General features: G+C 42.3%; 1 protein-coding gene across 1 annotated transcript in view; it reads left to right on the top strand.

Annotated features, from left to right (window-relative positions):
• Positions 1–15,284, top strand: part of CNTLN (centlein) — a 1,434,305-nt gene that overhangs the window by 661,888 nt on the left and 757,133 nt on the right. Inside the window, exon 11 of the mRNA XM_078675976.1 lies at positions 13,189–13,314. Within this exon, the coding sequence (XP_078532102.1) occupies positions 13,189–13,314 (126 nt within the window). The remainder of the gene's footprint in view (positions 1–13,188; positions 13,315–15,284) is intronic.

The following is a 15,284-nucleotide window of genomic DNA, read 5'->3' as shown; positions in this document are numbered from 1 at the left end:
AGTGCTGCTCCAGAAAAATCACCCATTTCCCCTCAAAAAATGTAGGGCCCACAGGGGTGTGTCTGCCTGTGGCTAATAGGGTAACTTTTATTTTTTTAATTTTGATGAATCTTAAAGTCTATTGGGGTGGCACAATCGCCAGGGGAAGAAAACAACTTTTAAAAAAAAATTGGCCCTGCCCCAGGTGGAGAGTTGAACCCTTTTCTGGTATCCCTTGTAGCTTAGTGCGGTTCCTGCTCGTCGATCATGGCGCGAAAGTGATCCACGAGCAGGAATCAGTTTGTGTGAGGCATTGCTGGAAAGGGGTTACCATCCCACAAACATGGGGGGGCATCAAAAAAAGAAAAACACCCGACGCAGAAGCAGCTCTTACCTATCATACAGTCCGATCCAGTGGGGATCTGTGATGTCAGATGGATGAGGGGGTATGGGTTGACGGGAAAGTGATTCTGCATGGCCCCCGCCCCCTTTAAAAAAAGAAATTTGAGTCCTCTGGTTCAAGAACTGGAGGATCCTTTGAACCCTCCGTGGTGTCCGCCATTGGCTGACTAACGCACTGATGAAGGTGTGCGTATGTCGGCCATTGGCTGGCACACAGTTAAGGGGTTAAGACTACATTTTTTTTACCAAAATCTGCAGCTTTGGCCAACAACATGTGAGCCCTTACTTTATTTAATGACGCCCTCACAGGCGCTCTAATGGCTACCTGGTTGAAACCATATTTATGCCTGCTGGTGAGGTCAGGCGTCATTGACTCGTGACTGGCAACCTGGAGTGTTTAGGCTTCAACCAGTTTCCAACCACTCTTCTGGCTAGAGAATACAAAATTGTTGATGCCTTTGCAAACTTATGTTGTCTTCCTCCAGCCTAGTAAGGCAAACTGTAAACATAGCCTGTCTGTTTGGCCGATACACACATTCTTTGGGACATCGCAAGAAAGATATTGCCTTTAGTTCCAGAGAATGCCCCTTATTCGCCCAGGCGATCTATGATGGGCAGGACACGGCCAAATAGGTTATCCTAGTTGATCTGGATACCATGGCTTGCCTTGGCAGGGTAGTCTGTATCAGTGTTGTCCTCTGCAGACATGGCTGGATGGTTTTCACGAGGTTCCCTGCCAATGTACAGGCTTAGTTAATGGAAGTGCCTTTTGATGAATTTCACCTTTTCGGAGACAAGGCAGTCTTTGGAACACTTTATAGACAGCAGAACTACAGGCTGTTTACCCCTGGCAATCTCTGTGCTAGTTCCAGAAATGTAGGGGCTGGTCCAAGGAGTGGGCATATATGCAAATAAAGCCTCCCCAGTCAATGATGCAGCAGACAGTGCAGTCCTTTTGGGGCAGTCAACGCTGATCCGATAGGCAATGTGTCGGCCAACAGGCGTACCAGTCTTCCAGCTCCTCCTCTCCTGTTGCAACAACCAGGAAACCGCTTTAGGATTCCCTCAGTGAGCCATTCCCAATCATTTGGAAGCAGGGTCCAGCACGTTTGTCCTGATTGGCAAATATTGCATCTGACAGATGGGTTTTGCATATTGTTAACAAAGGCTAAGCCCTACCTCCCGCCAACCCTAATTATTCTCGCACACCAGAATTAATTTCGGAAGAACATATGTCTCTCCTCCTACAAGATGTATGCCTGTTGCCTTCCAAAGGTGGCATAAAGAGAGTACCAGACTTAAAGAAAGGTGGTTGTTATTGTCTGTAATTTCTTATCCCAAAAACAATCTGGGACCTCAGGCCTATCTTGAACCTCTGTTGCCTGTTTGCAGAAAGACAAATTCAAAATGCTCACATTGACCCACATTCTATTTGGTCTAGACCCAGGCAACTGGATGGTGATATTCGACTTGCAGTGTGTATAGTTTCATATACCCTTCCTGCAGTCCCACAGGCATTTGCTGTGCTCACTTTTGGACTCATCATGCCTTGGGTGCTCTGGAAAGTAATTACCAAATGTCCGTTAGCCAGGAAGATGATGCCAGTGCACATTCAGCCTACATCTCATTGCAAGCTTCATAATTGAAGTGCCAGGGTGCTTCAAGAGGGGAGGAGTAGCTGCTAAACACTCCACAAAGGCCGAAAAGGTCCCAAATTAAACAGATGCCCTTAAGCACACAACACAATAGTAGTTGAAGAACAGACGTTCCCATCACTGTGGTTATTCTGATTCTTTTTTATTCCGTTTTCGGCTCCTATACCTCTTCAAGGCCCTGGGGCTCAGGATCATCACTGGTCCCCCTCACTCATTGGAGCCGCTTGTATATGTCATGCTATGCGGGGTGTACTTTAAGTACTCAATCTCCATGTGTAAACTAGGCCCAGTGAACACTCCTCCATAATACAACTGTGGGCATCATATTTTAATTTCCTATAAATCAATACCAACTGTATTCCACCAAACCTACTAATACTCATTTCAGGATCCTGACTGCCTCATTGATTTTATGTCATTCTAAGACCCAAATGCATCTATTGTTACTCCCTCAAGCAGGAAATTCCATCTGAATTAATAAACTGATGGGAATAAAAATTCTTCTTTATTCATTCATGATTTTTGGCCATATTCTGGATGAACTTAAGCTGTTACCTTGCTTTATCAGCACTAACCTTTGGGCATTTTTTTCTGACAATGCATCTTTGGAACTGGTTAGCAGGTTTACGCAATTATCATTTTTTTGTTTTTAACAGTGTTTACTGGACAGAGAATACACCATCTCATATTGAAGACGTTCTGTACACTAGTCTAATATTTTGAGTGCATCCGTCATACTTCATATTGTTTTTAGGTCAATCAAGTAGCATGCTAAAAGTCAAAGTGGTCAGCTGGAATGTAATGAGATCCCCATTGTTTAGCTTCCATTTCAATGAGCGCCTAATGTAAACACCAAGAGTGCTACAACCATTTAGAGTTGATATATATTTTTTGTTTAAACATTTACATTTTAATCTTTGGGCACCTCTCCATATAGACTTTACTACTACAAACCATAATCATTCCCAAATTAATTAATATCTTATTCGTGGTCTGCTCTCAGGCTTTAGTGTTCTGTGAATACTGATTCGAAGGCATACTCCCATACTCTTTACAAGTCTGTTTTTTATGTCACTTAGGACATGTCTTATTCTCCTAAGAAGTACTGTAGCTCATGATCTGTATTCAAACCTTTCTCTACAGCTTTCAATTTCAAAATCCAGCAGACTTCTAAGCAACAAACTCAGCTATTTTCCCTACTCCTGGGTCTGTATACATCTATTCAATATCACAGAATCAAAATTCATCATGCATTGTACTCTTGTCATGTGTTGAGACGTGATGGGATAACTTAAGTCCCCAACCTTTACCGCTCTTAAGTGTTCTGAGATTCTCTCTCTCTCTAAAGGGTCCAATGGTGCTCCCCACATAAATCATACCACTAGCACATATCTATAAGCCACATAATTGGTTTGACGGGTGATATTCATATTGATTCTGTATTCCAGACTCCCATTAAAGCTGAAACACTTTTTCTCAACAGCAAATTTACATAGATTGCACTGCCTACATTTGAAAAAACCTTTAGCCATCACACCCCAACATCTCGTCTTTGATTTTATGACCAGGTAGCTAGGGCTTATCCCACTCTTCAGTGCTCTCCCCTTATTACTGATGAATAAAAGATCGCTGATAAAATGCCCTCTCGCAGGGTCCGTTGGGCTTCGCAGAGCTAGCCCAATGAGAAGCATGCCACCTTCAAGAGGGTGAGGGCACTTGTTTATTTGAGCGCATGCCCCCAGTGGCTACATATAGACCACTATGATTCTGCCATAGTCAGTGTGGGACAGTATACCCCCCGGTTAACTCTACTCTTGTGATACACAACACTGGGGTGTTGGTTGATGTGTCCATTAATGACCTTTTCGTGCACTAGTAAGGGCCAGTGTCTATTCAGTATCCTGCTCAAATTTCCTAGCTCCCCTTTCAAACTTTGTAACAAATCTTACTATGTCCTTTTTTGCTTTCTTCTTTTCCTCTCTTGGCTCCAAGTGTGTTGACAAGTTCCATGGTCAGAGCCTTGCTACTTGCTTTTTCTACCAGCTCATTGTCATAAACCAATCCAAAAAATTCTTTATTTCGGTCTAAAAGACCATAAAAGATACATAATGTATACATATAACAACAATTAGAAAAATAAACCCTTATAAGGAACCTGCATTTTATATTTAAAAGATTATCTTAGAACTCTTTATCATGACTGTAATTCCCCCTTGCTTGTGTCATTTCCCCCAGAGGTATTGGTTTAATATGGGCCTGTGGGTGTGAACTATAGACAACTAAAAAAGTAACAATCTCTCTACTATATGTGAGGGTGAACATCATATTATTTTCATTGTCATATAGATATTTAAATAATTCTAGGAGCTTGTTCTCATTACCTGTCCAAATTAGTAGCACATCATCTGTAAAAATTCCCCTATAAAAAAGATGTTGTCAATCCATCTCAAACCACTTTTACCCCAGATTTGCTGTCCCTTCAATCACCCCATAAAGAGGTATGCATATGAGGATGCAAACCTGGAGTTGATCGCAGTCCCTTGGAGTTATCTAAGCCAAACTCCATTATAGAGGCACACATTGTTCTCCAGAATCAGGTTTGCCTTATCCAAGAGCACCCATGTCTGTTTCCTGTAATCAGATGGCATCGTGTTCAAAAAGTGCCTCAAAGAATGTAGTGCCTAATCAGGTGTAATATTAGAATACAAGGAAACCATATCCATTGTAACCAGCATCATGTCTCTCCCTCCGACCCTCAGTTGATGTCTGTCACCATATTTACAACATGTTTTGTGTCAAATGTGGAGGGAAGTTCTCAACAAATGTTCTCAAGAACACATCTACATACTCTGACATTCTTCATTTCGAGGATCCAATATCCAAACTAATGGGTCTATCCAGTTGAAAAGGCAAATGTTTTATTCTTTTGGCAGTGTGTATGGCATGGGTATCTTAGTTTGTTCACTTTTAAGTATATATTCACCATCTTTGAAAAGGCTCCTATCCAGCCAATCATTTAGTCTCAAGTTGATTTCCATCCTGATGTTAGGAATCGGATTCCTCTCTATCTTTACACAGCATGTTATTTCTGCGAGTTGTGTAAAAACCTCATTATGGTAGTCTGACCTGTTTATCATCAACCTTATCCACTTCTGGCTTTATTAGGTCTTTGTCCAGTCTTAGCTCACGAAGAGCCCGCTGTTCCAACCTAGTTAAATTATCAGTTCTGCCAGGCGATCTACCCCCATTACTACTCCATTATCCAAATCCATACTACCTGATGTGTAGAATAAAGCAATATTATTCCCACTTGCTAATTGTGGAGTAAATTTCAATTTCTCTTTAAATCCACTCTCCAAACATGTACAAGTATTAATCTCCAGGTTCTTAAGGAAGGTCTCTCAAATATTCATCTCATTCTCACACTTTTTTTTTTGCAGAGTTTTATATAGCGCTAACTTGGCCCGAATCGGGTATCAGAGCGCTTTACATAGCACCAATTACGTTACATGAGGACACACATTCATTTTTGTTAGGCATGGGGAGATTAAGTGATTTGCCCAGAATCACAGGATGTTTAGCGTCATTACCGAGACTCGAACCCAGTTGCCCAGGTCCGAGATCGAGCGCCCTAGAAGCAAGGCAGTATCTCGAACATCCTGAATTATATATAATCATTAGGAGTGGTCTATGTTCTCTGCATTCTATCTGATAAATGAAATGAGAACACATTCTGAAATGCTTCTCAAGTTTTAATCTGCTTTCAAACTTGAAAAGATTATTCTTAAACCGATACACATCACAATATGCTCTTGGGCAAAATCTCATCCCTTTCAATAATAACAAAATCATAACCGCTGACGGGGTTTTGTTAAAGAGATTAATTACAGACACATCATAATTTTCAGAAACACCGAGTGTAGTTTCATTACTGAATAAAGTAGGGTTTTTACATTATGCTACTATTTTCTGCATGCCCATCCTTTCTGTTGGATGTTTTTCCTCCTTTTCCCCCCCTTTTGGTTTGTTGGCTGCACTCTTATGTTCATACTTCTGTTTCCAATCATAACTCTCCTCATTTCCTCTAAACAAACCCTTACTGTACCTGCTCCTTGTGCAGATGTGCTTTCCCCAATGTCATTCAATTCACCCTCCCTATTAGTGCATATGATGTTTGATGTTTTACTGGACCCAGTAAGAGCCATATATTTCTTCCCAGTCTCATGTATTTTTACCAACTGATATAATTCTTTAGCTACTGTGACCAGAGGGCCATTCAGATAGTCTTGTTTTTCTTTTCTAAGTTTTCATACCCTTATTACTGCTCATCTGTCAGGTGAGAGTTTGCATGGTGTGCAAAATAGCATTAGACTGGAATGCAGCCTTAGTAATTAACAGTGGTTGAGATTAATTCAAGCATTTCACCTATCACTTTTTTGATTGCTTCATGGTTACACCCTAGGTGCCAGGCGTGGCACACTGCAACTGATACCAAGCAATACCCGGTTGATGTGCCCAAATGAGGGTGAAACCGGTCCTAGGTTGCTTGAGTTCTGGCTCATGGAGGACGTGGCCTGGCAATTTGGGCTTGACTGTTCCCATTTGAGCAGCTTCAGTACTGATTTGCATATGGCTGGGTCCAAACAGAGGTAGCATGGTGTTCCAAATAATGATGAACTGGGGTGTGGCTCCGAGCAGTTACCAGTGGCTTGGATTTTTCAAGCATTCCATACATCACTTTTTTGTATACTTCAGTTAGCTGAAGAAAACCTTGTAGTGGGCACTATAAAAGGTTATTTTTTAGCCTTTTCAAACTTTCTGTGTTTACCAGACCAACTGTCCTTGTTCAAAGCACCCGTTCTGATGTAATTTATTAAAGGTTTTACACACCTCTTACATACCTAGCAATTTGTGATGCCAGAGTGAGACCTTAACTTGGTCTTCACATTCCTCATGTGTACACCTTTAGCTGTGTCTCCTGACATGGAAAAATATCTTCCTCAATAGGATCATGTCAGTTTGGTGTGTGAGTGAATTGCAGCCACTCTCCATCAAACGGTCTAATGCATGTTTTTTCTTGACAAATTGGTGCTGAGAACTCGGGCAGACTTTCTATTAAAGGTAGTGACTCACTCCCACAGTGGGCAGTCCATCACCCTGCCAGCATTCTTTGGTCCCTCTCAAATGAGAATGAGGCTCCATTGTTTGGACCCTAAAAGGCCTTGAAGCTTTTACATACATAATAACTACCATTACAATGTGACCGCACATGGTGTTGTCTAATTCTCCAATTTTTGTCCCGTAAACTGACTGTAGCTCAAGCTCCCATAGAGAAATGGGAGAATCTGTTCATCCCTGCACCGTTGGTGCTGGATCAACAGGGTGCCCCTTCGGCCCCCAACTGGAGTCCGCAGAGAGAAGGGGGCTCTTCTAAGGGCCCCTAAAGTCGCTTACCGACAGGCTTTCCATGTTGGAAAGGCCGACATGGAAAGCCATTCGTAAACTGACATTGTTATCCATACTGAGGAAATACCGTTGATAGGGATTACTATCAGGTCTCTAACTGGCCGACGGGCTCCTTGAGCCTGTCTGAATCCAGCCGAAATGACCAGCTGACCAGCCGGTTTCACTTTTGACTGCCTGTATCGTAATGCGGCGGTCAAAAGTAAAACCCTCGATGAGACTCGGAATGCCTCCGACCGCAGTCGGAGGCTTTCCGTGTCTAATTGTAATGAGGCCCATAGTGATTTTTATGATTTTAAGGAGGCATACAGAAAATAAGCAAAAGCAATCCCGGTCATTGCCAACCTCTGGAAGTAGTGTGTGAACATTGGTAATGACATCTCTTCAGAGTCAGCCACTGTCTATAGAGAGGAAAAATATATAAAGCTCCAGACTAATTGCTGGCATACCTCATTGGAAATCCTGAACCTGATTCAAGTTGCATATCATGTCAGACACCCATCTTCCCGCTGCTCAGCACCACCCAATCACTAATGCACAAATATAGATAAAATTGGTAAAAGTTTTTTCACCTTGGCAGCGACATTCATTAAGACTACTAAGTCTGTGGGCATTGTTGGAAGGTACTTTTGATTCTGATAGAGACTTCTAAATGTGGATTCCTCACCTTTTGAATATTCCCCCAGGCGTCAGATGGGGTCCAGAAAATCTGTCAGTACCCCTGCGTGCTGACAGATGGTACCATGCAGCTTCCTGCCCATCTTTCTCCGCTTCATAAGTGATGTGCGGGCCCTATATAGGTGCTGCCCATGCGTGCTGACATCAGTTCATTTCTTTCCACGACAGCAGATGCAGTTCAGGAACTACCCCATATCTCTACAAGACTAATTTTCGATGATTTGTTCCAATATTTTTTACAGTGTGAAAGGGAAAATGTCACCTCCCAAATCTGCAGGGTTTAAATCTTGTGGAGAATGTCACATATTTATTTATTTATTTGTGTGTTTTATGTAGCGCGCAGCTACCCCAACGGGGTGTCCCGGCGATCGTGCTCAGAATACTAGGTCTTGTTCCTTTAGCAGAAGAGAAATGCTTTCAGCGCTTTGCGGAATGGTAATTCCTCCTGGATCTGACGGAGGAAGATGGGAAGTTTGTTCCAATGAGAGGAGGCGCACCCTTGAAAAGTTCTTCCCCCATACAAATGTCTGTGCCTGACCTGTACAAGGTCTACAATAACTGTGCCTTGGTGCACCCTTAGGCCATACAGGATTGGGAAGTGATGCTGTTCGTCATAAAGCACCTTAAGACTCCACGTTGTGACTGGGTGAGGTCCAAGGGGAGATTCCAGTCTAGCGCCCAAGGTTTTCCCCATGGCAGTTCGCCGTCACAGTCCAAAACTTCAGGTAAATCAAAGAAAAAGCACAGGGAGTCCAAGCGGACCTCGGTCTCTTCCCTCTACTCTCGAATTTCTGTGGTCGTTGGCGATACTGCAGGGAATCAAAGAATTCCATGAAGCCATGCTGCTACTTTTTGGCACGTTACCGGCTCCCTAAGGAGCCGAGGGTCCTCCCAACTGGATTTCTGATAGCGGGGGCTGCTTTCGGAACAGTTTGGCCTTCTACCTTCGTTTCTGGTTCTGCTACACCTAAATCCACTGTATCTTACAAATAAATTGCACAAGCACTCACTATGTAGACTTTATCAATTGTACAATGTTATAATTTCATCCAACAATAGATCAGAGCACATAGCAGATCACGAACATTGTTTAAATTATATCAGACAATGTGTGCAAGACATGTACACCGCCATCACACTCTTATGCAAAACAGTGAGTACCAAACAACCAAGGGAAAAAGTGTACAAGTCTTTACAAATTGATATACAGTGTACTTTAAAAAGAAGGGTTTCAATACACAAAAAACCAAATTCAGAACAGCCAATCAATTTTTTCAAAAGTCCACGTGGGAGGGAGGGGTTTAAATATTGCTTGGATGGTTCACTTTCAATGTACTATAGTCAAGGGATCGGTTCCATCAGCCAAAGGGCCTTATTCACTTTTTGTATCCCCTTGGGAGTTTATTCTCGTCTCTTTTATCCGATATGAAGATTTTATGATTGACCGCGTCAAAAGCCGCACATCTGTCTGAAATATTTTTGATGCCCGAGACGTCCCTCGTCTTTTTCCGTGTGCAGATTACCACGAATGATCACGTGTCAAACCAGCCACATTCTTTTGTTATTATATTATTATATATATATATATATTTTTTTTATTTCAAAAAGATTTTATTTGAGACATTTTACAGTACATATATAGCGAAGGCAATACTGGTGTCGTTATACGCCAAATGGTTACAGTAGGCATATCGTTGACATGATTGGACAGTTGCTGGGAAATGCTTGGTACAGGCGTACATTTGAAAATTGGCAGTCTTAAGTACTGCCCCCTCAAGTAGAAATTAAAGGAAAGGAAGGAAAAAAGGAAAGCAGGGAAAAAAGAAGGTGGAAGAAGGAAGAGCGGACAGGAAGTGTAGCGCGGTCGTTGTTTGCCGAACTGGGTGGGTGCGTCCTACCTCTGGGTGCGTCCTACCTATGGTGGTTTGTGCGAACTCAAGTAGTTGTCTACGGAGTGCCACATCTCGCCCTTTGTGGTATGGTGAGGTGAGCTTTTTGCATTAATGTTGTCCGCCCCCCTTAGGAAAGAGATCCAGTTTAGCCAGCTTTTGAAACTTGTCTATTGGATTCAATAAATAAAGAGTTGGCCCGTTCTAATCCCAGATTGTTCAAGCGTTTTCGCCGAGTAAGGCAGGTTTGAGACTGGATGTTATCATGCTATGTGCAGGGGAAATGATGGTGGGTATGTGTATATTGTCTTTCCTTATTATTTGAGAGAAATGTCAATTTTTTTTCAAAGTCTTTATTTCGATTTTTAGAAACATCATGAAAGACATCACCATAAAAGATTTATAACAATGTTATAAAGCAATATTTAAAAATGAGCAGCAGTATTAAAACAAGATAAAAACAATTAAAACAGGAGATGAGTTTAAAAAATATATATATACAAGACAGCAGCTTTCGTACAGAAGGGATAAGGCGGGCATTACAGGGGAGAGCTATTAGGAGAGTTTCATCGTGTTAGCTCTAATCACCCAAACCCATCCCAAATACTTTGCCACGGCTACCACTATAGCTTGTTCCGTGTCCATCCTAAGAACCCTCAAGGCTGCCATGGCTACCCTGAACCCCAAGTTTTTACAGATGGGGCTCAACCACTTTAGACTTGGGTTTCTATAGGACGGGCATACAAAAAAGAAGTGTGCAGTTGTCTCCAACACTTCAGGGCAGAACGGGCAATGGCCTCCACATCCGCGTTTCCATCTAGCCATATAAAACCCCAGGGGTAGGGAACCCACCCTGAACTGAGAGAAATTCAATTGCCCATTCTTCAGCTCTCCCTGTGTACGTTGTTGACATTTTGTCTCCTCAGATTTACTCACTTTTTTATGAACTTAGGCTTCTATTTGACTATTGAATGACAGTAACGTATTGTGACAAAGGTGAGGATTAGGACCTGAGATGTCAAGGTTGTTGCACCAGGTTTATAAAATGAAATTAAATTGAAGTGTACAGTGTCACACGAAATCCCTCCTCACACCCTTAAGCACCCCAAGAGGAACAAGTGAGTTAGGAGAACGATGAGATAAGAAAGGAAGGACATAGGGAAATGTAAAATGCACGCTGAACCAGAAGGTAAAGATAATGAGAGTAAAATTGGCCAGAAACTAAAGGAAGGAAGCCCTGGTAAGAAAAATGAACAACTCTGAAATTACCCTACATTTCACCAACCACGATTCTTCCAAATCCTGAAAGGACTTAAGCCACTGAAAGGCTATCCACCATGTACTCACTACATCTACACACTTTCCTTCCCTCCTCAGGCCAGTCTTTGTATCTGAGACCATCTGGCTTCACATTGCTCAGCATCATCCTATTCTTTTGCACCTCTGTTGTGGTAAAATTGTTATTTACAAAATGTATGTGTTATTTGTTTATCCTCAGATTTTGTAAAGCACTAATGTCACTTTAGTGTGAGGTAGCAAATTGTTAAGTATAAACTGGGTAGGGTAGTTGGCTTTTTAACTGGAAACAAAGAAGATTTATTATGCAATAATCCTCCGACAGTGACATTCTGTGAAGGTTTTTAGGGAAATGCCCGTCTGAATGGCTTCTTTTAATACATTTTCTGAAACAGCTGTTTAACTTCTGACCTCAGAAAGGGGTTAAGCTTGTTCCAAAGTTTGGGTCCTTGTGCTCCAATGGAAATGCATTTATGTATTAGTAGTTTGGAATCTCTTTGTTGTTTCCGATTGGAAGATCACATTTAAGGTCTCTGGCTAAGTATCCCATGACTTTGTCCCAGGAGAGCCTTATTTATGGAACATGGCATACTTACTTGCCTCAGGCATCTTGCAGCCTGTTTCTGCACTGTCCGACCTGCCTATAGATTATCGTGAAGTTCACCGTTACCAAAACACAGTTTCGCTCTACATGTGTTAATTTGAAGGTGAGGGAGAATTTTTTTGCAGCGTGGAAAGCTGGAAATTTGATTTTTTTTCCCCCTCAATACATTGATATGGGGGAGGACATGAGCCCTTGTTCTTTTACTTCCTGAAAATCAGTTTGTATGATCTAACAGGCGCAGGACTTTCAAACATGGAGAATCCGAAATCAATCCCATTGCCATTCAAAGTGGCAGGATTTGAGGGCCCTACCATTACACCTACTGTTAAGATTTCACTTTCAGATCCAGTAACGCAGCTTATTATTATAATTGTTGTTACTGTGATTATTCTTGCTTTATTGTTGTTAGTTATCCCTGCTACTCTCTATCCATGGGTGTGATATTCCTGGACATTTTACAATTGTTAATTGCACTTGTGCTCCTAAACGACTAAAAAAAGCTGTTTTTCGTTGCCATCGCAGAACAAGGCCGCCTCTCCTTAGTCCCCGTGAAAATTAAACAAACAGCTTTATTTAAGGGCGAAATGTAAGTCAGAAAGTGCCAGCAGCCTGTGAGCAGGCGCCATCGTTAAGTAGCCTTGCTGTAATTTCCATCTTCCTCCTAGCAGATTGTGATGCAAAGCTGCACATATTACAGACGCACATTCCTGTCTCCAGCTAGTCACATTACAGTTAATGACCATATGGTCATTATGAGATGAGATGTGCTGTCTGTTGTATTTATATTCCTCAAGCATATTGTTCCTTCAGCTTCACAGTATTTTAAACTATTTCAAAGGGAAAAAATGTGTTCCCTCTTGCTTCCGGTTGTCCTATCAAGTGTAACCTTGGACCCTTATAGAGCAATTAGACCAGCCTCTATCCCCTCCTTTGTAATGAGGTTTCTTGCATTTCTGAGTCTATAACCCTTTAGTCTTCCCTAATGGGACATCATTATTCCGTGCGAAACAATGTAAATGTAAATGAATATTCTCATTAACAAGTCACAGAGAAACCTTTAGCGGTACGGTGGTAATTCGGCTTGTTATTTCTCTGGTATTCCAGGCAGGTTTTTATTTTATAATTCATTATTAGTATTCTCAATTACTCGTGCTTTAATTTTGCATGTCTTTTATAATCCAGTGTTCGACTAGTTCAACCATGTCCTTGTTTGATTCTCCAGGAGCCACCTGTTAAACGTTCAAGGTCTCTGTCCCCAAAGAGCTCTTTCCGAGAGTCAGAGGAGCAAAGGAAGCTTAAAATAGCTGTACGGAAGAATGAGGAGCTGGAGAAGACACTGCAACTAAAGGTGAATATTAAAAAAAATCTGACTGTACTCTAACCTTGAATGAATCGACGGGTGCTGCACTAAACATTATAGTTTTCAATGGGAAAGATCATCCATGGTGCAATCGTCCTGGAATCTGCGATTAATCCTGTTTTTTTGTCTTTTTTTACCCCATACTTATTGACAATTGTGAATTTATGTTCTTCCTGCCCTCCTATTGTAAAGCGTTGTGATATCCTTCGGGATCTTGTTCGCGCTATATAAAACTTTATAAATAAATAAATGATTTGGTCCTTGTACTGGTAGTAATTGAATTGGGACAGTTTTCGGAAGTTAGTTAATTTTTCTTATGAAGGATTTTTTTGCATTTCTGTCTGCTATATATTGCTCTGATATTTTTCCATTGGCTCCAGTTCAACAGGCTTCATGAAAGGAGCGAGTACTGTTCTGAGATGTTTTGTTATTAAAGGGTTTATAAATGTTTGCTCTGGGCAGTATTGTCTTAACAAGAGCATACCACATTACCTGAAGTTATTTGTTTGAAACGGTGGCTGTATTTTCTGTCATAGCCTACTAAACCTATTTGGGAGACCATAGTTAATGATATTCTTTTGTTGGTTTAATCGAGTATTATTTGTATGTTTTTACGGAATGGCAAACAGATCTTATGTTTTTCTACATGGCTGACATCGGTAAGGTTTAGAGGCGGTCTGTTTACAATAAACTGTTGTCCACCTGTAAGTAGGATTTGCCAGGTGTGTGCAACTGGTTGGTTTCGATTGTGGTCAATCAGGCTGTAATATGCCAATCACTTTTAGTTGCAGTGAAGGAAATGGTGACTGGCAGTGTGCACATTGGAATATTTGCGAGATAATACTTTGTAAGGATGACGCTTCTATGCGTGCCACTTATGCAGATTTTTCTGACAGAGCGGTACAAAAGGGGGTGGTGATGGACGGAGCATCTGAACCAATCAAACACTCACACCCAGTCAACAGATCTGGGTTTAATCCATCACCGTTCTTTAGCCCACTCTGCCACCCCGGTTCAGACATGGCCATATGCAAATCAGTCTGACCCTAGGAAGCTTGATTCCTGTCCAGTGAAGGCATGGCTTGGCAGTTCGGGCTGGACTGTTCCCATGAGGCACAGGGTCAGACTGATTTGCATATGGCCATGTCTGAACTGGGGTGGCAGAGTGGGCTAAAGAACGGTGATGGATTAAACCCAGATCTGTTGACTGGATGTGAGTGTTTTATTGGTTCAGATGCTCCGTCCATCACCGCCCCCTTTTGTATCGCTTTGTTCGCCATAAGTTGGCAGGGTATGCTCAGACGTGAGTCCCTTGCTCACTTTGCCACTGGATTCAAGCAAGCCTGGCTGAAGATGGCTGAAATGCCAGAAACCGGTCCTAGGAAGCTTGCTTCCGGTCCAGGGAAGGCATGGCTTGGCAGTTCGGGCTGGACTGTTCCCATGAGGCACAGGCTCAGACTGATTTGCATATGGCCATGTCTGAACTGGGGTGGCAGAGTGGGCTAAAGAACGGTGATGGATTAAACCCAGATCTGTTGACTGGGTGTGAGTGTTTGATTGGTTCAGATGCTCCGTCCATCACTACCCCCTTTTGTATCGGATATTTCTGACAGAGACTTATAACCGCAGACTCCTCACCTTAGAATATTCCCTAGGCATCCGACTGGATCTAGAAAATCTTGAGCAGGTCCTCTGCACGCAATTAAGTGGTGTTGAGGGGCTCCGCATCTGCGTCATTTGTCTCAGAAGTGGCATGTGGTGCCTATATAGGTGCTACCCGGCACGCTGACATTAACTTCTTTCGTTCTGCGCCAACAGCCCGGATTCGGAGAGCTACCTTGGCACACTTCGTTTGTCTGTGGTGCTTGGAGTCGGGCCACTGCCCCAGGCTTGACCTGACTGCAATTCCATGCATCTGAAAGCGATTCGCAAGCAAGCAATAAAGCTCCTGGCGGCAT

This window comes from Lissotriton helveticus, chromosome 2_1 (assembly GCF_964261635.1).
Source record: "Lissotriton helveticus chromosome 2_1, aLisHel1.1, whole genome shotgun sequence".
Classification (NCBI taxonomy): Eukaryota; Metazoa; Chordata; class Amphibia; order Caudata; family Salamandridae; genus Lissotriton; species Lissotriton helveticus.
The sequence above is the reverse complement of the archived record's forward strand: the minus strand, read 5'-3'. Positions and strand labels throughout refer to the sequence as shown.